The sequence below is a fragment of the Ipomoea nil genome, unplaced genomic scaffold (assembly GCF_001879475.1).
Source record: "Ipomoea nil cultivar Tokyo-kokei standard unplaced genomic scaffold, Asagao_1.1 scaffold3130, whole genome shotgun sequence".
NCBI lineage: Eukaryota > Viridiplantae > Streptophyta > Magnoliopsida > Solanales > Convolvulaceae > Ipomoea > Ipomoea nil.
Genome location: NW_017619558.1, coordinates 727,090 through 754,766, shown reverse-complemented (window position 1 = coordinate 754,766; position 27,677 = coordinate 727,090). Strand labels below are relative to the sequence as shown.

The 27,677-nt window shown below is 41.1% G+C and overlaps 1 protein-coding gene across 1 annotated transcript; it reads left to right on the top strand.

Moving 5' to 3' along the window:
* Positions 1-9,995: 9,995 nt before the first annotated feature.
* On the top strand, positions 9,996-11,460 carry LOC109166924. Its single transcript, XM_019315822.1, has 2 exons — positions 9,996-10,890; positions 11,003-11,460. The coding sequence occupies exons 1-2, from the start codon at positions 9,996-9,998 to the stop codon at positions 11,458-11,460; spliced, it is 1,353 nt and encodes a 450-aa protein (XP_019171367.1).
* Positions 11,461-27,677: the final 16,217 nt, after the last annotated feature.

Genomic DNA, 27,677 nt, shown 5'->3' with positions numbered 1-27,677 from the left:
TGCAATGAGTGCTGAAACGAGCTTGGTAGTGCCTATTTTTCTTTTCTGTTCCTTTTTTTAAGGTTTCATTTTCTCCAATACAATTATGTCGTAATGGGCAGTTTTTAGAGTATTTTCAGTGACATCATTATTCCATATTTATCTATCTCCAATGCATTTATTTTCCTATGTAAATGTAAATATCATTCAATTAAATACTTTTGAACAATTACCATTAATTTTTTTATTTTTTTTATATTACAAGGAAGGGGATACCCACATACATAATTTACGTCTATTATGAGGCTCGAACCTCAAATCTCCCACACAAGGGACCAACCGGATATCATTATATATATATATATATATATATATATATATATATATATATATAGGAAGGTTCATGTGCGGCGATGTCCTTAGGTGCGGCGGTGCAGCGTCACCAATAGTTCAACAAATATACACCATTAACGTTAGGAAAATGCACCACAAAAACACATACAAATTAGGTACGCATCACCAAAAACACACCATTAGGTGTGAGTAAAAACACCATACATTGTTCAGAAATACATCATTGGGGTGTGGTGAGTTATATGGTGTATTTTTTGCATATGTTGTGTATTTTTTGTATTTTTGTTGCATTTCATTGTGGTGTGTTTCCCTTACACTGTTGGTGCATGTTGTTAACACTGTTGGTGTATTATGAAATTCCGCCGCACGGGAAGACTCCGCCGCATTCAGAGACAGAGCCAAAGGGGGGGCAAGGGCACCTGCCCCCCCTCACCGCACCCCACCCCACCCCTACCCTACCCTATATTGTATATAATATGTATATATAGTACGTTATTTATATCTAAAAACATAATAAGTGTCAATACAAGTTATGTCCTTGATTTTTGTCCCTTTTTTATATGCTAATAAATATATATATTTGGCTTTAATTGTTGTACATTCATTTGCATTGGACAAAATCACCCTTACACCGTTATAACACCGTTAGTTTTTAATATATCTACCAATCTTACCATACACCTACATCTATGATATCTTTTTCCTATTTTTAATTATCATTTTATTAAAATTATCATATAGCAATTAATTTAATTATAAATTATATTTTAATTAAATATTTATATGAATGTTAAATTATGTGTGTGTGTGTGTGTGTGTGTGTGTGTGTGTGTATATATATATATATATATATATATATATATATATATATATATATATATAATATGATAATTCAAAAGTATCATCACTTTAAGAAATTGCAAAACATAATTTTAACTAATTTTTAAAATTTTGTTACTTACAAATATTTTAATATTGGGCATAAGTTTTCGCTCATTGCGCGTACAAAATGCTAGTTAGTATTATAAAACAGAATATGTAAACAAAAGCTTTGGTAGGCAAGGTGGTAGGAAATGTGTATGGGTTTCAAAATAGCTTGGGTTCAAGTTCCTGCATGGACAATGTTACAATCTTCTTCACATCTTTGCTTGCTACAATTAAATTTTGACATGATATATATAACTTTCTTTTATATTAATAATGAGATGTCTTTTTATTTTATATTAATAATAATGAGATGTATATATAACTTTCTTTATATTAATAATGAGATATATATATATAACTTTCTTTATATTAATAATGGAATGTATAATTTATAATGTGTTTTATATTCGAATTATTTTATCAAATTAATTATGTTTCATATTTTGTTATAAATATTTTTATAAAGTTTTAATATGTTTTATTTTTCGCTATATCCAACAATATTTATTGTTATACTTGTTTAAGTGTTTCATTTTTTTTCAAACTTTCTCTTTTATTTTAATGTTTTCCCCTCACTGAAAAAAATTTCTGAATCCGCCATTGAATCCATCCCTACTTCTTTGCCCCCCCTCAACATATTTTCTGGCTCCGTCCCTGGCCGCATTTGAACTTTCTTTATATATATATATATATATATATATATATATATATATATATATATATATATATATATATATATATATATATATATATATATATCCAGTGAGAATATGTGCTTAGGTGAGAACGTGAGAACACATCATGTGAATCCATCTAATTTTTTTAATGGTCTAGATTAGATTAAGTGTGTGCGAACGTGCATTAAATGTGTGCAAACACACTAAATCGCGTTTGCACACATTTAATACGCGTTCGCACACACTTAATCTAATCTAGACCATTAAAAAATATTAGATGGATGCACATGATGTGTTCTCACGTTCTCACCTAAGAACATGTTCTCATATGATCTTAAATATATATATATATATATATATATATATATATATATATATATATATATATATATATATATATATATATATATATATATATATATATATATATATATATATATATATATATCCTTTATTATATTATTATTTTCTTCCCTTAAATAATTCTCCGTTAGCATAAAGTTTAGTAACGGAAATATTCCATTAACTATTTATTATTATGCTTAACTTACTCATTAGTTTCTATAAGAAAGGTTTTATGTTTGAACCTCATCCCAATCAGAGTTGGCATAATTGTTAAATATATGTTAAAATATACGGAGTATTAAAAAAATAAATACAATATAAAATTAAAAAATAAATACAATATAAAATTTAACATAAACTTTGGTCAAATAATTAGCCCGACTAAATACAAAACATTCAAAGTTGAGCATCCAAGATTATAAATCATGAACTTTGAAAATCATTTTCTTGCATTTAAAAAAAAAAACAAATTTAGGTTAAGATTTTTTTTTTCCGTTTAATTAATATTCGTTTGCTTATTTAGAACAAAACTCAATATTTCAATTATGTGTTTCGCATTATTGGAATGATTTAGGTCATTATGGTAATACTATTTTTTTTTGTATGTCTTTTTATAACGGTACAATTGTACATTACTTTACAAATATTATATTATTATTTTTTTATAGAACAAAATGGTTTAACATCATTGTCAGACCGGTTGACCTATTTACAAAGTTGTTGATCAGAAATACAATTACACCTGGACCCTAAAACGATAGGACAATTTTCCAAAGAATTGACAATGTTACATCTCACTGGCTCAAATTGAACAAGTTTACACATCATTCTTAGAATTTTATCAATGTATGAAAGCTTCTAAAGAAATTTGTATGTTAACTTTTAGTATATCATTATAACAATATCTATTGTAATAATATATTTTGAATTATTTATTATCATCATCTATTGACATCAATTTTCATTACCAAACTCGCAAAACAATTTGTTTCAACATATTTTTGGTTTGGGTGAAACTGAAAAGCAGGTCTGGGAATTCTTTTCAAGATCTATGAGATTGGGAATTCAGGTTAGGAGTGAGAGGCACGTTTGCTATAAGTGGTGGATGGCTAAGATTAAAAACAGAATGTTGAAATTTATATCTGAGAGGCTGCCAGTGCTCATCCTTTGGGAGTTATGGGTAAACTACACACATTGCAAATATGGTGGAGGTAAACCATTTGTCTCAAGGATCATCTACAAGGTCACAAGAGATATGGCTGATTGCATCCCAGGGAAATGGCTTACATGGGATCCCCTTTCCACTAAATTGGGGTCTGATCTTAAGGAAAGCTGAGAGCTTTGGGTGTGTAAGAATAACACAGAGAGCAGGTTGGTGCAGACTACCAGCTGGTGGAATTAAAATAAATTGGGCAGTGTGAAGTGACAAACAGAGTTGTGCATACTTCATTAGGAACTCTAGAGCAATGTTTTGTGGAGCTGGAGTATATTCAATTTCTGAGAGCAGGGATATAAGAGGCAGGATTGAACTAATGATACAAGACTGCTGGGCCTGGTGCAGAAGAAAGAAAATCACTAGGGTGTGTTTTAAGTATGATGATTGGCAAGATATGGATTTGAGTTGCATCTCTGACCTGCCCCCTAGGGTTACTATGAGCAAGTGTGTGAAAAGAGTGAGCTGTGTAGCCTCTTGCTTAGTTAGGATGTGTGCTGGGCAACAGGTGGTCTTCTTAAAAAGGGAGGGATTGCCAAGAGGGCTAGGCAGAGTCCTGGTTCTTGAGGGAATCCCTCACTTTGTTTTCTTCCCTGGTGCTGACACTGTGTGTTGATCCCTTTCTGTCTGCCTCATGAAGGACTTCTGAGGGAAAACAGACTGGTGTGCTAAGTCCAAGGGTGTTATCCCCAAAAGGGATGATAGCTTGCCTTGGCATTTGGAAAATCCGAGTGAAGGAGGAATAAGGAAGGGGTGAAAGGTTGTTGGTTGGACTAATGGTGATGAAAACTGATATAAATGGGGGTATAAGGAAGGTGAATAATGATGCTAACATTCTTTTTGCAAGTCTTAGAGAGTGTCAGCTGAGGATCTCTGCAAGTGCTGCAGATGTGAGGCTGATGGCATTTTTTGAAGCAATATGGGAGTTAATTTACCCAATGATAGGCTGACTACCTAGGCAGCCTTAAGGGTCTACAGGCTGGTTGGGACTGGCACCAGAGATGAAGCTATATTGGCTGATCTGCTGTGCAGATTTTGGTCGGCAGATCTGCAGCTTTGGCTGTGGAAATGAAGCCTTTGCTTATTTGTTTAATTGCAGGTACCCTACAATGGAGGCACCAGGAAGCTTGAAGTTGAAGATGTAGATGTAGCTAATCTGCATCAATTTTTATAATTAGTACAGATTGAGAGTATTGTTACATTTGCTTATGGCTTTAGCTGGTTTTGTTGCATATAGGGTCTGGGGAGGCTTGCTTATCAAAGAATAGACTCTCATTGGGGTTGCTCATCTTAATCTTTTAATGTCTTGTGTTGGTTTGGTGCAGCTAGATTGAACTCCAAGTATGGCATACACTCTGAGTTGGGAGTGCCTGGGATGGTGGGATTCTTAGGAATATCAAAAGAAAAGTTCTATTTGTGGATGATTGGTGAATTGGAGGTATGTCAAAAAAAAAAAAAAAAGAATGAATGAAAGAAAGAAAAAAGGGGAATTGGGTGAGTGATGGGTGAGACCATTGCTTAGATCGGAATCTTAAAGTCCCTCCAGGACAAATCATAGTACGTTATGCCGAGGGGGGGGGGGGGGGTTGATCTTTGGCCTAAGGGTGGTAGGGTAGGGAGCCATTGCTCACATTGGGGCTCTCAAAGCCCTCCCAGGTTAAAACATAGTGCGCTATGCCGTGGGGGGGGGGGGGGGGGTGAGCCTTGGGTGTGAGGGTGGAAGGTGGTGAGTGCCATTGCTTAAGTTGGGTCCCTTAAGTCCCCCTGGGTCTAGAACACAGTACGCTGTGCCGGTGGGGATGAGGCTTGAGCTTAAGGGTGGCTTTGAGGGTAGTTGGAATCCTTCTTGAAAGGGCATCGGTCCCATCCCTTGTGTGGGATGGGGAGCTGAATCTTGGCCTTTGGTTTGTGAAAGTTTGGATGAATTTGAAGAAAAAGGGGGGGGGGGGGGGGGGGGGGGAACACCTTGGAGAGCATTCTCTTGATGAGTTTGAGCCTTGCTTGGCCTATGCATATGTAATATTTACCTTTGTATATAGCTTTTAGCCTTGAGCATCTTTATTTGGGGGTGGTCTGTGACACTCTGTAAATCCAAAATCTAATCAAGGATTAATTAGAGAATTAATCTTAGTCTCTTGGTTAATTTATTCCTAAAAATCCTGAAATTCAATAGTCGAGGGACTATATTTTGACTAGTCACTTAAGTCAAAGGGGTTGTACCTTGTGCTTCTTGAGTTGTGCCCTTTTTCCCTTGTATTTCCAACTTTAGTAAGGGTATGGATGTCTTTCTACCTAAAGTTTGTGGTTCAAGCTAACCTAGCAACACTCCTTCATTTCATTCACTCTACAATCTAAACACAAAAATCTATAGCTTCTCTCTAAAAAGGTGTAGATTCTTCTCCAAGCTAGAATTTGGGCATCCCAAATCTTGCAAGTTGTCTCCCAAGATTCCTACTTTCTTCATCTTGAGCATAGGGGAGGGTAAGATCCTTAGTCTTTTGGTGTTTTTAACCTCCTTTTAGGTATCTTTTTCTAAAGATAGAATCTTTGTTGTCTTTTGGTTTGTGCATGAAGTTGGTGTGGAAGATGAGTTTTAGGAAATGCTTTCTAAGGGTGATAAGAGGAAGTTATTAGGCTACAAAGGTAACCCATGCTTTACAAAACCTATTTTCTTACTTACATGATGATTTTTGGCTTCTAATTCTGATTCTTGTGTTGATTTGTGAGATTTGATGCATTATCTTGTGGTGGTGCATGTTTAGAGCTTGTTCTTAGGGTTCTTGAATGTCATTGCTTGGCTATTTCTTGGGTTCAAGTTATATTGTTGTTTTGTGTGAGATTTTGAGTGTTTTGGACTTAAATTTGGACTTGTTATTGAAAATCCCCGAAGGGATTATTTTGGTGTACAGGGTGTACCCGCGAGCGGAACGGCAAGGGCTTACCCGCCGCCCCACCCGCGGGGTACATGGTGCCTCGTGGGTTGGTACCCGCGGGCGGAACCGCGGGTGGTTGTCCACCCGTGGCCCCACCCACGGGGAACACTGTTGGACGATGGTGGGGATTTCTTCCCCGTGATTCTTTTGACTCGGTATTGATGTTTTGACTTCCCGATGTTGTTTTATTGGGCCATTTGTGAGTTTTCTTGATGTTTTGTATGTCTAGAACGGTATGTTAGGAATCCATGTAGGATTTGGTGTCTTGAATCGTGCTAAGGGTCCGACTTCGTGATTCGTTGGACTATTGTGAGTCTTGAATGTTCTATGGAACTACTTTTGGTTTACCCGTTTGATAAGCATGCTAGTTTGATGTTGAAATGCTAGTATGTACGGTTTGTTCTTTCTTATTGGGATTGGCAACTTGTGTTGACCATCGTTTGGTGTTGGATTGTGATCCTTCATTGTTGAGTATGGTTTCATGTCTTTGTTGTGATCCATTGATTGATTCCTATGATATGAACGTATGTAATTGTTGTACCCTTTGATTAATACTTGATTAAGGTTATATTGGAGCCTTAGTCTTCTTGGTAATGATGATGACTTGTGTGATTATGATTGAGATTGGTGGTTTGTTACTTGAGCTTTGCTCACGAGATTGGCGGTTTTGTGATATGATATTTAATGGTACCCTCGTGTACTGAGAGTTCGGCGGTGAATAGGAGTGTAGGTGGGGGGACGACGGTCCCCAGAGGCATATGGTTGGACTCAGAAGTACAAGGGTTACTTGGAGGTAATGGTTGGAACTGAAATAAGGCCGGGGGTAGCCATAAGGTTGGAACAGGGCATAAGGTTGGAACTATGAAACTTGTAACATGTAGTTGTCACTTTGGCATGTAGTTGCCGTTGTGTGAATGTGTATTCTTTGCTAATGAGCATGTCTTGATGTATTCTACTTTGTGATCAGTAGAATGCATCTTGAGTTGTATTGTCTTTCATGATTCTTGTCTTGTTATTGTTGAAATGATGGTGATTCCTTTTCCTTTTGAGAGTGTGAATGAGTCCTTGAAGTTTACTTCTCTCTATGGTTTTTGAAATGATATATACTCTATTCCGTTCCAAAATGGTTTTGACTTATACTTATCTATATATGCTATTTAACGCGTATTGATGGGTTACCAGCAATGTTCGTTGACCGGGTGTTATCCCCATGTTTTTTCCTTATTCTACAGGTTTTGAGTAGATGCCCGAGAGCGCTAGACTTGGATCGATAGATAGCTTAGTCACCTTGTCTAGACGTTATGTTTGATGGCCTGTGAGCCTTTTGAGCAGCCTGTGTGCCTTGACTCTTTATGACTTGTTTGAACTGTTTAGTTTTCCCGCTGTGCATCTTTAGTACTTTAAGATGTGGCATAATACCACCGTTTAGACTTGCTTCCGCTTAATGTTTAATGGATGATTAGATTGCTTATCTCTTTCCTTTTAAGGTTTTAAAAATATGATAAAAATCGGGGGTGTTACATGGTCACTTTTGGACCACCCCTTTGGTCTCTTTGAGAGTTAGGCCGAATGACCCCTTCACTTAGGCCATTCGGCCAAATACTTGTAAGGCCAATACGGCCATTTTGGTTGGAGACCACTTTTGGGTCTTGTGTTGAACTTCTTTTTTTTTTTTTTTTTTTTTTTTTTTTTTTTTTTTTACTTTAATAAATTTATCCTTCTTTAAAAAAAAAGTCAATGACTTTAATGTTGTTGATGAAAAGTATGTACACCACTTTATTACTCTTATTAAATTATAAATAAATTGGTAGCTACAACAAAAAATAATACATATGCATTTAATTAGTTTAGAATTAGATGTCTATAATGTCATTATTCAAAAAAAAATTATTCATTATAAAAATTTTAAAAAGAGATATAATTTCATTAGTTATATTATATTTATTTTCTACAACCTTAAAAAAATATTTATTTTCTACAATTCAAAGATTCCTTTACCTTCAATTCAAATTCATTAATTAATTATATTCACTACATTGTCCATTGTCTTCTTTTTAAATTATCTTGTAATTAAATATCAAAGTTATAATACAAAATATGTTATATATTTATTTACTAAGTATTTTACAGATATATAATAAATATTAATATTTTGTTCAATACTTTCACATGATAATGTATGACGCACATCTCACAACACAACACATGAAACATGTAGGGAAAAACTACCACTATCAAATATCAATATGCACTTGTAAGATAAAAGTTCATAAGTACAACTGAGATTGGTAGGATATAATTCCGACCGACCGACCCTGCGTACACTCTGCTTGCCCGTTGACCCTGACCGCTCATTCGCACATCTGTTTAGCCTTCCCGACCGATCTTTGTTGCCCAACCGTCTTCCGACCGCCCCTGTTTCTCGACCGCTATAACTTAGCTTCAAGGTCAGGAAGGAGCTACGTGTCAGCTCTCAATGTGGACAGAAGGTTAGCCTCAGCTTTTGACACGTGTTTGACGCGTGTATAGCATGCTGGTTATCCGGGTGGGGGTTACTTCGCCACGGAGCCTATAAATACCAGTGACGACAATAGTGAGGGGACTTTTGAAAAGATTAAGAGGCTTTATTCTGAGCTGTCCGACCGCCTCCAGTCAGCTATTGAGTTAGTTCACTTAGCCCAGATATAGGTCCACGTGTATTAACACTATCATTTTGGCGTCGTCTGTGGGGACCGGTACAAAAAGTCGCGAACAACGTATACCAGGTTCCAATCATGTATCCTTTCATATACCAACAGGATGAAGACGCGGTTAGCTCATCTAACCAACACACCCAGCATGGTCCGACCGTAGATCTCAACCTGTCACCCAGGCGTCAGGCAACACCTGATTCGGTTAATTTCATATACCCAGCGCAGTAGGTGCCCGGGCAACCCTTTCCTTATGCGGGATTCCCGCAGGCTGCTCTTAGCGCACGTTACGGATATTGGCCAGGGACCCCAATCTACTATCAGCCGGGACCTTATCCTCCATTCGCCAACGTCTACCCACCTCCACCGTTTGGTCCGGCGTACACAGCTCCAAATCCGGCCCCGCATCACCTGACTGTACTACAGACTGAGTCGGAGCTCCCACCTGCACAGCAGGTCCGGCGCTCGACTCGTTCTCGGTTGGGGTTGCAGGGAGTGGGGGCCCGGGAGGAACCAAGGCAAGAATATGAATCCCAAACGCATGATCCCGAGCCACAAGCTCAGCGTGCAAGTGCATTCGAGAGGCTCGAACCACCAATGCACCAACGCTTGGGACCCCAAGATGCTGACCGACGATCAGTCGACTCCCTCCCCCATGAGGACAATTAGCCATGGGGACTCATCAGAGGCAGGAGAGACCTGAGCACCCCGTCATCGGAGAGCTCGGGAGAATACTCGGAATGTTGTCCAAGTTAATGCGCGGGGGTTGTTAGACCAAGTTCGGCAAGAATTCAGTCGATGGCGACGAGAACATGGATCCGGCCCATCGGAAACTGCTGCTTCCCCGTTGTTAAGAACGCCTTTCACGGCCGAAATTATGGCTCAACCGTACCCGTACGACATGCGTATACCCGACAACAAGGATTATGATGGCTGGACAGATCCTGAAGTCCATGTAAACTCTTATTATGGGAATATGTTGATGATGGGGGTCACTGATGCGGTCATGTGCCGGGCCTTTTACTTTACCTTGTCGGGACGGGCAGCTGATTGGTTCAAGTCATTAGAGCCGGGGTCAATTACTTGTTTTGCCGGTTTAGCCACTAAATTTGTTCAAAGGTTTGAAACATCAAAAACAGTCTGTAAGCATTTTATGTATCTGGAAAAGGCCAAGCAATTGGAAGGGGAGACCTTGACCAAATTTCGCATCAAGTGGAAGAATGCTATTTGCGAGGTCGAGCCAATGGATGACTTGACTGCGATCCACATGTTGTATATGTCTTTACGTGCTGGTGATCTGTATCAGGATTTCATTCTCCGACCACCCTTGACATACGAAGAAGCGCTCCGCCGCGTGACAGATTATGCAAATGCTAGGGAGGCGAACGCAGTTAAAAGATCACAGGAGGTGGGCTCGACACAGAAATCCATTGGACGGCCAGATGGCCGGTCATCTGACCAGCACGACAAAGGTCGTGTTCGTCAGGCTGACTTCACGCCTTTAAATCGCTTGGCCATGGACGCTCTGCGGTATACGCAATCGTGTATCGCTCGGCCATGTAATCTCATGCGAGATGGAAAAGACAAATCGAAGCATTGCGCCTTTCATCGTTGTCGGGGGCATGACACTGAAGATTGCACAAATTTAAAGCAGTTGTTAGAGGATTTGTTGCGGGCGGGGAAGTTAGACAAATGTGTGGGAAAGAAGCATGAAGGTAAACGGTTGTCAGGGAAGAGGGGGCCCAAGCAATCGGATTCCGATAGAAAAGACGGTGACCCTGAACCGGACGTTCGCCCTTCATCAAAGTAAACTATCCATGTGATTTTTCGGAGGTTTGGATGATGCGTTCCGAGTGTGAGAGCACTTACTGGTTGGTATTATAGACTCTCGAGAGGGTGGAAAAAGGCAGAAGACAGAACCAATCACGTTCACGCTTGAAGATCAGCCGGAAATCGGGGATACAGGAATGGAAGCTCTGGTGGTTACGATTGACATCATGGGAGTCGACGTACAGAGAGTTATGGTCGACACGGGTAGTAGCGTGAACGTTCTTTACCTTGATGTCTTTCAGAAGCTGAAGTTAGATCCCATTGAACTGACCCCCATTGCAACTCCATTATCGGGTTTTAAAGGAGATACCATCCACCCGGAGGGGAAAATTAACTTGCCGGTTGAAATAGGAATACCTCCGAGGTCAATCAAAACTCAGATGGAATTCGTGGTGGTTGATCTGCATTGTGTTCATAACGCAATCTTGGGTCGGCTGGCGATTATGAGGATTGGAGGGATCATCTCAATGCCCCATTTATGCATGAAATTCCCCACCCAAGGGGGGGTCTGAGTGCTCCGTGGTGATGTTCATTCGGCAAGAAAGTGCTCGCAGGCGGTAAACTGGCGTGATACAGGAAGTTCGAGGGTGAATACTATCGCAAAGGAGCTGGAGAGCGATCGAAAAGAGCAACTTGAGCCCTCAAAAGAAGTAGAGGAGGGGACCGACCTGATCGGAAGGTCAAGATTGGACGATCCTTCACCCCATGTAACACCCCTGAATTTTAAGATATTTAAAACTTATAAAATAAAGGCAAATCTAATATTTAAATCCCAAACAGAGCATAAACTATCCATAAGAGTCGGGGTGCTATGCCACACCAAGGTTTGAGAACCTAGATGCACAGGCTAAACTAACCAAGCATAATTATTCCATAAATCGATATTCAAATAAAATCCAAGGCACGCAGGCCATCTACTACACTAGAGCTAATTAAGCTAAGTCCCAGGTTCTGACTAGCGCGCTCCGTAGCTAATGCTCATCACCTGAAAAACATTCGGTGTAACAACCGTCAGCGAATAATGCTGGTAACCCACTCCAACGCGTTTAGTACAATATAGGTAGATATAAGAAATCATTTTGAAACTGGAATACATATATACCAACGAGACTCTAAGTTAAATCCAAGATCAAGACTCAAGGCACAACAACAGACTCGATATTAGAGAACAATCATAAAGACTAACATGCGTCCTAAGAACACGATAAAAGACATAATAGACAGATAAGCATATAAATAGAAAATATGGACAACAAGGGAATTCAAGACAGTCAATTAGTAAGTAAACATCATGGCACACAATCCATCTTCCAACCTTATACCAAGTTCCAACCTTGTAGCTCCCCTTCGTCCTTATATCAGTTCCAACCTATACCTCCAAGCCACCCTTATACCGCCTCCCCTTATTCCTCCGGGCAACTACTTGCCCCCACCGACAAACCACCTATCAACCACCAACATATCAAGATGGTGCCGCAGTGCCATTCACATGATCAGCACCTCTAGTGCCAATATCAAGGGGTCCGCGCATATAGCCCTAACATGACACCGCAGCACTTATAACATGACCCACGCTCAACGGCAAGCATGTTTAAGGTGTGTTTGTGCCTTTAGCACAGTAACCGCTAGGCCTGTACCTTTAGTACAATGATCGGGCACAAGTGGTGCCAACCGCCAACAATTCATTTCCACCAATCACAATCTCATCATCATCATCATCATCATCATCATCATCATCATTAGTCACACTGGCCATTGCGCAATGACCACGATTGTAACACCCCGTGTTACGACCCCTAAATCCAATTAATCATTTAATCATTTACCCAAAAGAAAGAATTAAATTCCAGTAATTAATTAGAAAAAAGGTCCACCATGGTCCATGGGCCCTCATCCCTAAAACCAATCCCCTAGTCCTATAAGGAATAGAATTAGCAAGCCCATAGTATTTGAACCCTAATTGGGACTCTTGGGTATATAAATAGGGGGCATAGGATGCACCTAGAACACACACCACAATAATCTCTCACCACACAAGAAGTTCCAAGAATTCCCCTAGGAGAAATCAAGAAAGAAGAATCTTAAAGAAAGACCCTTCATAGCCAAGGAAATTAATTAAGGCTAAGAGGTAACCCATGTCTTAACAAAACCTATTTTCTTTGCTATAATCACCTTCTTTGGCTTCTTCTCTATACTCGTGTCTTGATAAATCGTTTATGATATTGATGACATGTCTTGATGATTGATGAGATGAACTTATGCGTGATCTTGACGATCTTGATGATTACGTGATGTTCTTGATAAATCTTGATGTTCAAAGATGAACTATGATTTTGATGATTTAAATATGATTAGAGCCCTATGAAGAATCGTGAAATTCACATTGTGGTATTCTTGATTTATTTGGGTGGGAATTCGCATGCTCGGGTGTTAATTATGCTTAGGAGTCATGATAGGATATGTGCTATATGATTCTTGCTTTTGATCCGTTAATTGTCTACGTGGTGTCATCAATTGCGTTTAAAAGTGTCTAAGCATGGTTTCGGGTTTCACAAAGGATCCCGGGACGGGTATTTTGATAAAGAGTCAGTGGAGGGTAGGTGAGGGTAGGGGAACCCGCCACCTACCCGCTGCCCGAAAGTAACGCCGCCGGCAGCGGGCAGCCGGCGGGCAGACGACTGCCCGCCGGGCACCCGCTGCCTGGAGGTCTGTCTCCGGCGGGTGGTCCCCCACCCACCGGCTACCCGCTGGAAATTGCCCAACTTGGGACTTCGGCTTCCCTGTTTGATGTTTCCCCGACCCTCGTGGTGTCCCAACGGACTCCGTTTAACGTGCCTAAGTCTAGTTTGATGTTTCGGGTACCGTTCGTAGGATAAATGAGTCTTATATATATCGCATGCTAGTTGAATTGGTATCCCGTTGGCCTAGGTGAAAGAAGTATGAACCCCTCAGGACTATTCCTAGTTTGTGGATGACCACGCATAGGTTTCTTTATACGTTTTCTCCCCTTTCCCAATGTGTTAATAAGAGTTGCATGTGCTTGCTATGTGTTATGTGTGCATGATACCCCATTTTGGTTGCGATCAAATTGGTTATTCCTGAGCTGCGGTTCAGAAGCTGGTTGCGGTCAGAATTACACTCTCGGGCTGCGGTCCACCGTTTGGTTGCGATCAAACGTTTTACATGAGCTGCGGTTCATATTCCTAGATGCAGTCAGATGATCACTCTTGGGCTGCGGTCCGCTGTTTGGTTGCGATCAAACATTATGATGAGCTGCGGTTCATCGGTCGGTTATGATCGACCCCTTCGTGTTGCGATACGAGGCAGGGTGCTGCGAGGCCGTGTCAGAGCTATATGGGCTGACCCTCATGTATGGGCATGCGATTGGTCCTGTGGCGCCAACAAAGTGTGCTTGTGTGATGAGTTGAATGATGATATAAATAAGATGAAGTGAATCCGTGACCATAGGATATATGCTAGTTTCCTTACATGCTTGGTTACACCTGTTGAATGTGCTTATCCCATAGGATATATGCTAGTATCTTTACATGCTTGGTTATAACTGTTGAATGTGCTTGTCCCTATTTGTCGAGTCTATTCCGGTTTTGAAACTAGAGTTTCCTAGGATATATCTTCCTGCTTCAAAATGACTTTTCTTATATATATATATATATATATATATATATATATATATATATATATATATATATATATATATATATATATATATATATATATATATATATATACTTATACGGTATTTCAACGCGTTAGAGTGGGTTACCAGCATTATTCGCTGAACAGATATATTTGGCTTTCAGGCACAGACGATTAGCTCCGGAGCGCGCTAGAGGACCCAAGACTTAGATAAATAGTTTCATCTTCGGCCTGCGTGCCATAATGATGTAATGATGTTGTTAGATAGTTTAGCCTGTGCATCTGAGTTCTCTAGCTCAGATGTGGCATAACACCCCGTACTCTTATGTTTAGTACTGCTCTGTTTGGGATTTAATGAGAATTTACTTTTATTATATAAGTTTTAAAAGTCTTGAAAATCTGGGGTGTTACAGTTGGTATCAGAGCCTAAGTTTGACCCTAGGATAAGACCCTTAAGACCAAACTTTAAGTCATTAAGCTTGAACTTTAGGTATTTAAGCACATAGGACTCAGGAAACTTAAGACGCGTGGTGAGATTGTGAGTATACCCACCATCACATAACCCCATCACTCTTGTTTAAATTAAAAGACCCCCCCCCCCCTCCGCTTATCGCACCAAGGTAAGGGTACAAAACTCTTACTTGACATTACTATAAACATTGGCCCAGCAAACCAGCAGCATGGCACCAAACAGAAGACAATCAAGGACTCCGGAACCCACCACACACGATCCCCTGGCTCAAACTCTACAACAACTAACACAAGTCGCCCAGACACTAAGTGACGTAGCCCTCCGTAACAACAGACCCCCACCACCTCCATCAAACACGAACTCGGAAGTCGCACGACAAGTTTCAAATCATCGACCACCCACGTTCTCGGGAGAAGAAGATCTCGTAATCCTTGAGGATTGGATCCGGACCTTTGACAAGATTCTGGGGTTGGTAGAATGCCCAGAAGAACGCCGTGTAGAGATAGCCTCATTCTACTTCGGACACGAGGTAGATCTTTGGTGGATCCACGAGGGACCCACTTACAGACGGGAACCAGGATTCAATTGGGAAAATCTCAAAGCACGACTACGAGAACGGTTCTATCCAGCACACGTAAGAGCATCCATGTACGAAGAGTTCCTCCACCAAAAGCAGGGAACGACTACCGTCATGGAATATCATAAACGGTTCCTCGAGCTAGCACGCTTCGCACCAGAACTAGTCCCCATGGAGGCAACCAAAATAGAAAGATTTGTATCGGGTCTCAACTTCGAAGCCCGAAAAACACTAGTAGTAAGCAGGCCCCTGACCCTTAACGAGGCTTACTCCAGTGCCGCAAATCTCTATCGGATCCAATTACTACAACGTGGGGTTCAGGAACAAATTCGAAAAAGGAATACGGGAGGTGGAGCACCACCTATAAAAAGAACGAGAAACGACGCTAACACAAGGCCAAGCAATCCATCCGGCCAGAGGCCACCCCTAGGAAACAACGAAGCTAATACAAGGAGCTTCCCTTGCCCAAAATGCAACAAAGACCATAGAGGCAAAGATTGCATGGGCAACCCCTGGCGATGCTTCAATTGCGGAGGAGAAGGGCACAAGGCCTTCCAGTGCACTCAACCCCAGAAATCGCGCCCCACAACAATGGGCCAACACGGGGCCACGAACCATCAAGGGAATTACGGTGCTCCCGGAAAAGTGTTCGTCATGAGCCGCACACAGGCCGAACTCGAGAACGAGAGCAACCTCGACGAAGAAAACATGGTCCCAGGGGACGAGGGTCACGTAAACCCGCTAGAAGGAAAACAAGAAGATGAGTTCTGTTTAGGATAACTGACAACCCCTTATAACTGCCCTCGTAGTAGAATTACTTGTTTAGGTTAAAATTACTTCGAAATTATTATAAATAAAGAGCTAAATCAAAATAATTTTAGCATAAGGGAAAAGGACTAGATTATGCACATCAACAACAAAAGGGACCAACCAAAGCTTCTAACAAAAGAAGGAAAAGGACAAAGATCACACAATGAGGAAGACTAATGTCATCAAGGGGAATTGAACTCTAAACCTCCCATTTGTAAACCAAAACACCTAACCACTAGACCATGAGTGTTTCTTGAAACCTCAAGGGAACACTCCCTCCTTAACACCCTTGCAATCCCTAAAAATTCTCAAAAACCCCCAAATCAAAAACCCTTCTTCTTCTTCTCCCAATCACACAAATCTCTCTCCCTCTCTCATTCCCTCCAAAGCCGCCATCACCACCCTCACCTCCACAACCCACCGTCGCACCACCATCCGCCGCCCCACGACCGACGCTCCGCCCCACCACCGCAACCAACCGGCGGCACCCCATCCGCACGCCACCACCACAGCCGGCAGCCACCCGCCGCTCGCCCACACCGCACCCGGCCGCAACCCGTTGCCACACAACGCCGACAGCACAGCCAACCACTGCCGCACGCCGCCACACGTGCCCCCCCCCCCTCGCCGTCCAAACCCAGCAAGAGCGCTGCCCCATCGCCGGAAACTTTCACCGAAGCCTTGCCGGAGACTCGCCGGAAAACACCACCTAGACGAAAACCCAAAATGCCGAAAAAGCCCCTCAGAATCCGCACCCCGGAATGGAGCAATGCCGACTACACCGTGATCGGAGGTAAAGCCCTCGAACCCGACCAATTCTCTCCGGAGTTGGTCGACATGCTTAACTTCCAAGGGCTCTTAGATACGTATCTTACCATTAAAGGGGATACGTACCCCGAATTGGTGAAAGAGTTCTATCATCACTTGGTGGCCGTCAAGCGAGGTGATAAATTGGAAATCACCGCTAAGGTCCGAGGCAAGGAAATCATACTTTCTGAAGGCCGCTTGGCCAAACTCTTAAGGCTGACCACCACAGGTGTGTCAGACTATGACCGGAAGGGATGGATTGGTACCCAAAACATGGGGTACCAGGACTACCTCGGGTACCTACTCGGAAAAGGAGAAGGCTTTACCTCGGCCACTCGGCCAAACAGGAAATGGCTAACCGCAGAACAAAAGATACTAGTCATGATTGTAACTGATAGGCTATTGCCTACAAACAACAAGAGCAAGGATGTGGGAAGTTTGGAGTGTACTTTTGCTTACCTTCTAAAACACAAAATCAAGTTCAACCTACCGGCCCTTATGTTAAAACACATGGAGTTTTGCAAGACTAGCAACCGGCTTAGTCTACCTTACGGAATGATCCTGAGTTGGATCATGGAGAAGAAGGGAGTGGACCTTAAGCCACACAGAGGTCAAGCCCGCAAGCGGCATGGTTTTCAATGCCCAGAACCTCCGTCGCAATGATATCTACTACACTGAGGGAGGACAGTATATCACCCTCGAGGAGATTTGCCTTAAACCCGAGGAGGAGCGAAGATAATTGGTTGATCAATTGGACATCTCCAACAAAAAGCTTAAACGGGCAATGCAAGATTGTGGGGGACTAGAGGGAAACGAGGAACAGGAAGAAGATGGCGAGCCTAATCCACCGGCACCCGCACGAACAGGAGAAAACCCAAGGGGACAAAATGAAGAATCTGTCAATGAGCGCATCCTCGCACAACTCACCCGGCAAAACCAAATCATGGACTAAGGGTTCTCGTCCTTAATCCACGCGACACGCGCCTTAGATCAGAGGGTGGCAGCAATCGAGACCATCTTGGGCACTCGCAGGGCATCCAGTTCAGGAGCAGGAAACCAAGGTAGACCTGAACTTTCCAATCACCACGTCACTAGAAATCCAGTCTACCCCAGCAAGGTCAACGCGTGGGGCCACGTTCCTAACCAGGAAGCCAAAATGCGTAATGTCCAGGGGTGAAAGAATGGATTAACGCACCGGCTTCGGGGACGAAAGAATGGATTAACGCACCGGCTTCGGGGACGAAGCCTCTTGTAAGGGGGGGGGGGGGGGGGGGAGAGTGTAACACCCCTTGTTACGACCCCTAAAACCAATTAATCATTTAATCATTTACCCAAAAGAAAGAATTAAATTCAAGTAATTAATTAGGAAAAAGGCCCACCATGGTCCATGGGCCCTCATCCCTAAAACCAATCCCCTACTCCTATAAGGAATAGAATTACCAAGCCCATAGTATTTGGACCCTAATTGGGACTCTTAGGTATATAAATAGGGGGCATAGGAGGCACCTAGAACACACACCACAATAATCTATCACCACACAAGAAGTTCCAAGAATTCCCCTAGGAGAAATCAAGAAAGAAGAATCTTAAAGAAAGACCCTTCATAGCCAAGGAAATTAATTAAGGCTAAGAGGTAACCCATGTCTTAACAAAACCTATTTTCTTTGCTATAATCACCTTCTTTGGCTTCTTCTCTATACTCGTGTCTTGATAAATCGTTTATGATATTGATGATATGATCTTGATGATTGATGAGATGAATTTATGCGTGATCTTGACGATCTTGATGATGATAAGAAGTTCTTGATGATTACGTGATGTTCTTGATAAATCTTGATGTTTCTTGATGTTAAAAGATGAACTATGATTTTGATGATTTAAATATGATTAGAGCCCTAGGAAGAATCGTGATATTCACATTGTGGTATTCTTGATTTATTTGGGTGGGTATTCGCATGCTCGGGTGTTAATTATGCTTAGGAGTCATGATAGGATATGTGCTATATGATTCTTGCTTTTGATCCGTTAATTGTCTACGTGGTGTCATCAATTGCGTTTAAAAGTGTCTAAGCATGGTTTCGGGTTTCACAAAGGATCCTGGGACGGGTATTTTGATAAAGAGTCAGTGGAGGGTAGGTGGGGGTAGGGGAACTCGCCACCTACCCGCTGCCTGAAAGTAACACCGCCGGCAGCGGGAAGCCGACAGGCAGACGACTGCCCGCCGGGCACCCGCTGCCCGGAGGTCTGTCTTCGGCGGGCAGCCGGCGGGTGGTCCCCCACCCACCGGCTACCCGCTGGAAATTGCCTAACTTTGGACTTCGGCTTCCCCGTTTGATGTTTCCCCGACCCTCGTGGTGTCCCAACAGACTCCGTTTATCGTGCCTAAGTCTAGTTTGATGTTTCGGGTACCGTTCGTAGGATAAATGAGTCTTATATATATTACATGCTAGTTGAATTGGTATCCCGTTGGCCTAGGTGAAAGAAGTATGAACCCCTCAGGACTATTCCTAGTTTGTGGATGACCACGCACAGGTTTCTTTATACGTTTTCTCCCCTTTCCCAATGTGTTAATATGAGTTGCATGTGCTTGCTTTGTGTTATGTGTGCATGATACCCATTTTGGTTGCGATCAAATTGGTTATTCCTGAGCTGCGGTTCAGAAGCTGGCTGCGGTCAGAATTACACTCTCCGGCTGCGGTCCACCGTTTGGTTGCGGTCAAATGTTTTACATGAGCTGCGGTTCATATTCCTGGCTGCGGTAAGATGATCACTCTTGGGCTGTGGTCCACTGTTTGGTTGCGATCAAACATTATGATGAGCTGCGGTTCATTGGTCTGTTGCGATCGACCCCTTCGTGTTGCGATACGATGCAGGGTGCTGCGAGGCCGTGTCAGAGCTATATGCGCTGACCCTCATGTATGGACATGCGATTGGTCCTGTGGCGCCAACAAAGTGTGCTTGTGTGATGAGTTGAATGATGATATAAATAAGATGAAGTGAATCCGTGACCATAGGATATATGCTAGTATCCTTACATGCTTGGTTACACCTGTTGAATGTGCTTATCCCATAGGATATATGCTAGTGTCTTTACATGCTTGGTTATAACTGTTGAATGTGCTTGTCCCTATTTGTCGAGTCTATTCCGGTTTTGAAACTAGAGTTTCCTAGGATATATCTTCCTGCTTCAAAATGACTTTTCTTATATTTGGGGGTATTTCAACGCGTTAGAGTGGGTTACCAGCATTATTCGCTGAACAGATATATTTGGCTTTCAGGCACAGACGATTAGCTCTGGAGCGCGCTAGAGGACCCAAGACTTAGATAAATAGTTTCATCTTCGGCCTGCGTGCCATAATGATGTAATGATGTTGTTAGATAGTTTAACCTGTGCATCTGAGTTCTCTAGCTCAGATGTGGCATAACACCCCGTACTCTTATGTTTAGTACTGCTCTATTGGGGATTTAATGAGAATTTACTTTTATTATATAAGATTTAAAAGTCTTGAAAATCTGGGGTGTTATAAAGATACTCATCATCATTCAATCAATCAACACATAATCTGTAACACCCCGTGTTACGGCCTTCAATCCCGGATTAATTATTTAATTAATCCCGTTAATAATAATCAAATATGATTTAAATTGGTTAGGTTTCCCTTTAAATAATTAATAAGGTCCACCATGAATCGTGGACCCTTGCCTAAACTAGAGTTTTAAGCCTATTAGGAATAAAGAAAGTAAACCTTTTACTAGTCAGATTCTAATTAGGAATCCTAGACCTATTTATCTATTAAGCATAAAGGAAGTAGGCCTTTTACTATTCAGATTATGATTAGGATTCTCTTTAATTAATTAATATGGTCCACTATGGACCATGGACCCTTATCCCTAAAACAAGTCCTTAGTCCTATAAAGAATATGATTAGTAAACCCATACCACTTAGACCCTAATTAGGACTCTTAAATATATAAATAAGGTTATAGGAGGCACCTAGATCTTACACCACAATAATCTCTCACCACACAAGAAGTTCTAAGAATTCCCTTAGGAGAAATCAAGAAAGAAGAAAGCTTAAAGAAAGACCCTTCATAGCGAAAGAATTAATTAAGGCTAAGAGGTAACCCATGTCTCAACAAAACCTATTTTCCTTGCTATAATTATCTTCTTTGGCCTCCTCTCCATACTTGTGTCTTGATGAATCGTTTATGATATTGATGATATGTTCTTAATGATTGTGAGATGATTTTATGTGTGATCTTGATGATCTTGATGATGATAAGAGGTTCTTGATGATTATGTGATGTTCTTGATGAATCTTGATGTTTTGATGATTAAAAGATGAACTATGATTTTATTGACTTGAATATGATTAGAGCCCTAGGTTAAAATTGGGAATTTCGTATTGTGTTATTCTTGATATAATTGGGTGGGATTTCACATGTTCGGGTGTTGATTATGTTTAGAAGTCATGATAGGATACGTGCTATATGATTCTTGCTTTTGATCCGTTAATTGTCTACGTGGTGTCATCAATTGCGTTTAAAAGTGTATAAGCATGGTGTCGGGTTCCACAACGGATCCCGGGACGTTTATTTTGAAAAAGAGTCAGGGGGGGGGGGGGTAGGGGGACCCGCCACCTACCCGCTGCCCGAGAAGGGCGTCGCCGGCAGCGGGCAGCCGGCAGGCAGGCGACTGCCCGCCGGGCACCCGCTGCCCGGAGGCTTGTCGCCGGCGGGTGGCCCTCCACCCACCGGCTACTCGCTGGAAATTGTCCAACTCGGGACTTCGGCTTCCCCGTTTGATGTTTCCTCGACCCTCGTGGTGTCCCAACGGACTCCGTTTATCTTGCCTAAGTCTAGTTTGATGTTTCGGGTACCGTTCGTAGGATAAATGAGTCTTATATATCGCATGCTAGTTGAACTGGTATCCCGTTGGCCTAGGTGAAAGAAGTATGAACCCCTTAGGACTATTCCTAGTTTGTGGATGACCACGCATAGGTTTCTTTATACGTTTTCTCCCCTTTCCCAATGTGTTAATATGAGTTGCATGTGCTTGCTATGTGTTATGTGTGCATGATACTCCAATTTGGTTGCGATCAAATTGGTTATTCCTGAGCTCCGGTTCAGAAGCTGGCTGCGGTCAGAATTACACTCTTGGGCTGCGGTCCACCGTTTGGTTGCGATCAAACGTTTTACATGATCTGCGGTTCATATTCCTGGCTGTGGTCAGATGATCACTTTTGGGCTGCGGTCCACCGTTTGGTTGTGATCAAACGTTTTACATGAGCTACGGTTCATATTCCTGGCTGCGGTCAGATGATCACTCTTGGGCTGCGGTCCACTGTTTGGTTGCGATCAAACATTATGATGAGCTGCGGTTCATCGGTCGGTTGCGATCGACCCCTTCGTATTGCGATACGAGGCAGGGTGCTGCGGGGCCGTGTCAGAGCTATATGTGCTGACCCTCATGTATGGGCATGTGATTGGTCCTGTGGCGCCACCAAAGTATGCTTGTGTGCTGAGATACGAATTGAATGGTGATAGGGAAAGGATGAAGCGAATCGGTGACCATAGGATATATGCTACTATCTTTATATGCTTGATTATAACTGTTGAATGTGCTTATCCCTATTTGTCGAGTCTATTCCGGTTTTGAAACTAGAGTTTCCTAGGATATATCTTCCTACTTCAAAATGACTTTTCTTTATATATATATATATATATATATATATATATATATATATATATATATATATATATATATATATATATATATATATATATATATATATATATATATATATATATATATATATATATATATATATATATATATATATATATGCTTATACGGTATTTCAACGCGTTAGAGTGGGTTACCAGCATTATTCGCTGAACAGATATATTTGACTTTCAAGCACAAACGATTAGCTCCGGAGCGCGCTAGAGGACCCAAGGCTTAGATAGATACCTTCATATTCGGCCTGCGTGCCATAATGATGTAATGATGTTGTTTAAGGATAATTAGATAGTTTAGCATGTGCATCTGAGTTCTCCAGCTCAGATGTGGCATAACACCCCGTATTCTTATGTTTAGTACTGCTCTGTTTGGGATTTAATGAGAATTTACCTTTATTATATAAGTTTTAAAAGTCTTGAAAATCTGGGTGTTACATAATCAATCAATAACAATCAAGGCATTAAAACAACGATACGTACTACACATAAATTCCTAGAACGGTATTTAAAACATCAAACGAGACTCATTCACGACAAACGGTGTACAACGGGACACGGGGAAACAACAAACTGGGGAAAACATCACGAATAACACACCCTTTCCAGCGGGTAGGTGGCGGGTGGGCGACCACCCGCCAGCGGCCACCCACCATTCCATCGGGTGTTCGTCCCCCCCACCTACCCCCACTGGTGGCACGTAAGCCAATACCACGTCATGCACGCAAGAGAAACTATCTATCTAACCCAAGTTCTTCTAGCGCGCTCCGGTAGCTAATCATCTGTGTCTGAAAGCCAAATATATCTGTTCAGCAAGAGATGCTGGTAACCCACTCCATCGCGTTGAAATACAATATAGGTATATATATATATATATATATATATATATATATATATATATATATATATATATATATATATATATATATATATATATATATATATATATATATATATATATATATATATATATATATATATATATATATATATATATATAGGAAAATCATTTTGAAGCAGGAAATTATATACTTAGGAGACTCTCGCTTTAAAACCAGGAATAGACTCAGCAAATAGGGACAAGCACATTAATCAATGATAACAGTTAAGTAGAGATAACATCATAAGTAATACGCATCTAAGGTCACAGATTACTTTTCAATTCAAACACATCATCATTCAAGTATCATTTATATCACATAATCATTGATGGCGCCACGGGACCAATCGCATGCCCCGAACATGAGGGTTAATGCTTATAGCAATAACACGGCCCCGCAGCACCCTACCTCAGTACCGTGGTATGAGGGGAGTTGATCGCAACCAACCCTTTGAGAACCGCTGACGAACTCAACGTTGGACCACGATCCGACACACCGCTGATGCACACAGTCGGTGGACCGCGATCCCCTTTACCGCTGAGCTATACTCAGTCGGTCGGTGGGCGAAGATCCTCGGAGACTATGGCCCTACACACCGCTGTCCCATCATTCGATGGATCGCAGCCAGCCGTAGCCCTACAGACCGCCTGATTACTCAGGTCGGTGGACTACAGCCTTCCTCGGCTTATTGGCCCTACACACCGTCCTAGCGCATTCAGGTCCGGTGGGTCATAGCACCGAGGCCCATAATTGGACCTGTAGTCCAAGAAGTGAATCAATTTGGCCTTAGCCACTTCTGAGCCTTAGCTCAGGAACAATCCATTTGGCCTTCAGCCACTTCCGAAACTTTAGTCCGGGAACAATCCATTCGGTCTTCAACCGACTTCCGAACCTTAGTCCGGGAACAATCCATTCGGTCTTCAACCGACATCCGAACCTTAGTCCGGGAACCACCCAATTGGCCTATAACCAAAATCGGGGATCATGCAACACATAACACATAGGAGCACGTAATAGCATATCGGGAGGGGAAAGACATATAAATAAACTTACGTGTGATCATTCACATTCTCTGAATAGTCCTAAGGGTTCATACAACTTTCACCTAGGTCAACGGGTTACCAATTCAACTAGCATGCAATCCCTAAGACTCATCTAGCCTACGAGTGGAACCCGAAACATCAAACTAGACTCAAGCACGACAAACGGGGTCCGTTGGGACACCATGAGGAGCGGGGAACATCAAACGGGGAAGCCAAAGACCCGGAGTGGGGTACGTACCAGCGGGTAGCCGGTGGCTGCCCGCTGCCGGGCAGTGGGTAGGTGGTGGGTTCCCCTAGCCCCCACTGACTCTTTTCTCATATATTCGTCCCGGGAACCTTTGTAGAACCCGGAACCATGCTTAGACACTTTTAAACGCAAATAACGACACCACGTAAGCAATTAACGGATCAAAAGCAAGAATCATGTAGGACTTATCCTATTATGACTTTTAAATATAAACAACACCCGAACATGCAAATTCCCACCCAAATATAAATCAAGAACATCACAATACAAATTCCCAATCCGACCTAGGGCTCTAATCCCACCCAAATCATCAAGAACATATTTTATTTTTTAGCATCAAGAAATATCAAGATTCGTCAAGAATCATAACATCGTAATCAAGAACTTCTTTTTAACATCAAGATCATCAAGATTATCAAGAAAGCATATAAATCATCTTATCAATCATCAAGAACATAACACAATTATCATAGAAGAATTCAATCAAGACACAAGAATATAGAGGGAGGCCAAGGAAGGAGATTATAGCGAAGAAAATAGGTTTTGTTGAGACATGGGTTACCTCTTAGCCTTAATTAATCATCCCTTGGCTATTAAGGTTCTTCCCTAAGATTTCCATCCGTTTTGATCTCCCTAGGCTTGGTGGTGGGGAGTCCCTTGGGAATTCTTGTGTGGTGATATCTATTGTGGTGTGACTTCTAGGTGCCTCCTATGTCCTTATATATATATATATATATATATATATATATATATATATATATATATATATATATATATATATATATATTTAGGAGTCTTAATTAGGGTCTGAATGGTATGGGTCTACTAATTCTATTCCTTATAGGACTAAGGACTTGTTTTAGGGATAAGGGTCCATGGTCCATGGTGGACCATATTAATTAATTAAAGAGAATCTTAACCATAATCTAAATAGTAAAGGTATACTTTCTTTATTCCTAAGAGGCTTATGACTCTAGTTTAGGCAAGGGTCCACGATCCGTGGTGGACCACATTAATTAATTAAAGGGATTTCTAATCAAATTAAATCCTTTTTAATTATAATTAATGAAATTAATTAAATAATTAATTCAGGATTAAAGGCCGTAACACGGGGTGTTACACTCCCCCCCCCCCTTTACAAGAAGCTTCGTCCCCGAAGCTTGGAAATCATTTTGGGGTAAAGAGCCCGAATTAGTACAGTAGTTTATAAGGAAAGTATTATATGGGTAGTATATACACATACACATATAGATTCACTGGGTTTGTGCCTGACTATTGTGCTGGCAAAATGCACCAAATAACAAGGTCACGAATATGCAACACACAATATGTAAGTTTTATGGGTACGTAACATAGAAGTTTTACACATGGCATGATTTTTATTTAATTATTTTATAATGATTTAACATATAGGATCACAAGTTGTACCGATCGTATAATTATTTATGTACCTAAATGAGTGGCAAATACCATGCGGGTGCAGATTCGGATAGTCACATAATTATTATAAAGTATATATGCACATATATCAACACAGGCGAACCTTATTTACAAGTGGATGCAGACGTTTAATTGTGTAGTGTAGTGTGTTGTGAGCCTAGATGCCATATATGTAGGATCTATGTCAAATCTTTGTGCTTAGTAGATTATACCAAATATTCACAGTTACAAAACAACAAGCCTAACATGTATGGTAATTAACTATTTATGTTATATGCGAAACCTGCAAGTTGGCATGCCTATATGTGTTCAATCGTAATTATGCTAAACATGCAATTTCTTAAGTCTATGGGCATAGAGTGTGAAGGCATGTGGCCCTATTTTAAGTATTAAATAATAACTAGTCCTATGGAAATCATAAAGCACACATATGTATTATTTCACATGTTAGTCTAGTGCATGATTAACAATTAAATTCACGTACTTAATATCGTGGCATAACCAAACTTTTGTCATATAAATTCAGGAAGCTCATAAATCATATAATAATTAGTCAAATAGCAAAAATTAGATTATGAGGAAAAGATTGTAAGTAATTAGGAGGAAAAGCTCTTGCTTCTTATGGGTTAAATAAATTCTGGGGAGACAATAGAATTAGAATCTTTATTTTGTATTCCATGGATAACGGCGGATGATCACATAACAAGTATTGACACTTATATGCAGATTGCTTGTAATTAGTAATATTGTATATATGCATAGTGGGATGCCTTATAACATACCGTTTTCGTCTAGCATGCGTGTATATGTACATGAGTGTGTGTAAGTGTGTGTTTTGACATAAACATGCGAGCTGTGTGATTTGTCATGCAACACATATGAAAAATACAAGTTTCCACCTATAATTGGACCATGCAATTTGCATACAAATATTCTTTAATAAGTACGAGTAAGATAGCCTAGGTTCATGAGTACTAAAGGTTTTGTCTTGAGAAATCTTGACAGAATTTAATCACACAAGGACTTAGGAAAATTAGTTTTCTCTCGGTGGTAATT

What these genes read in the sequence shown, in the direction of transcription:
- LOC109166924 (XM_019315822.1), top strand. Translation starts at nt 9,996, where the DNA reads ATGGCTCAACCGTACCCGTACGACATGCGTATACCCGACAACAAGGAT. An exon ending in GGATTCCGATAGAAAAGACG is followed by an intron (nt 10,891 to 11,002) that starts GTGACCCTGAAC and finishes TTGGTATTATAG; the next exon opens with ACTCTCGAGAGGGTGGAAAA.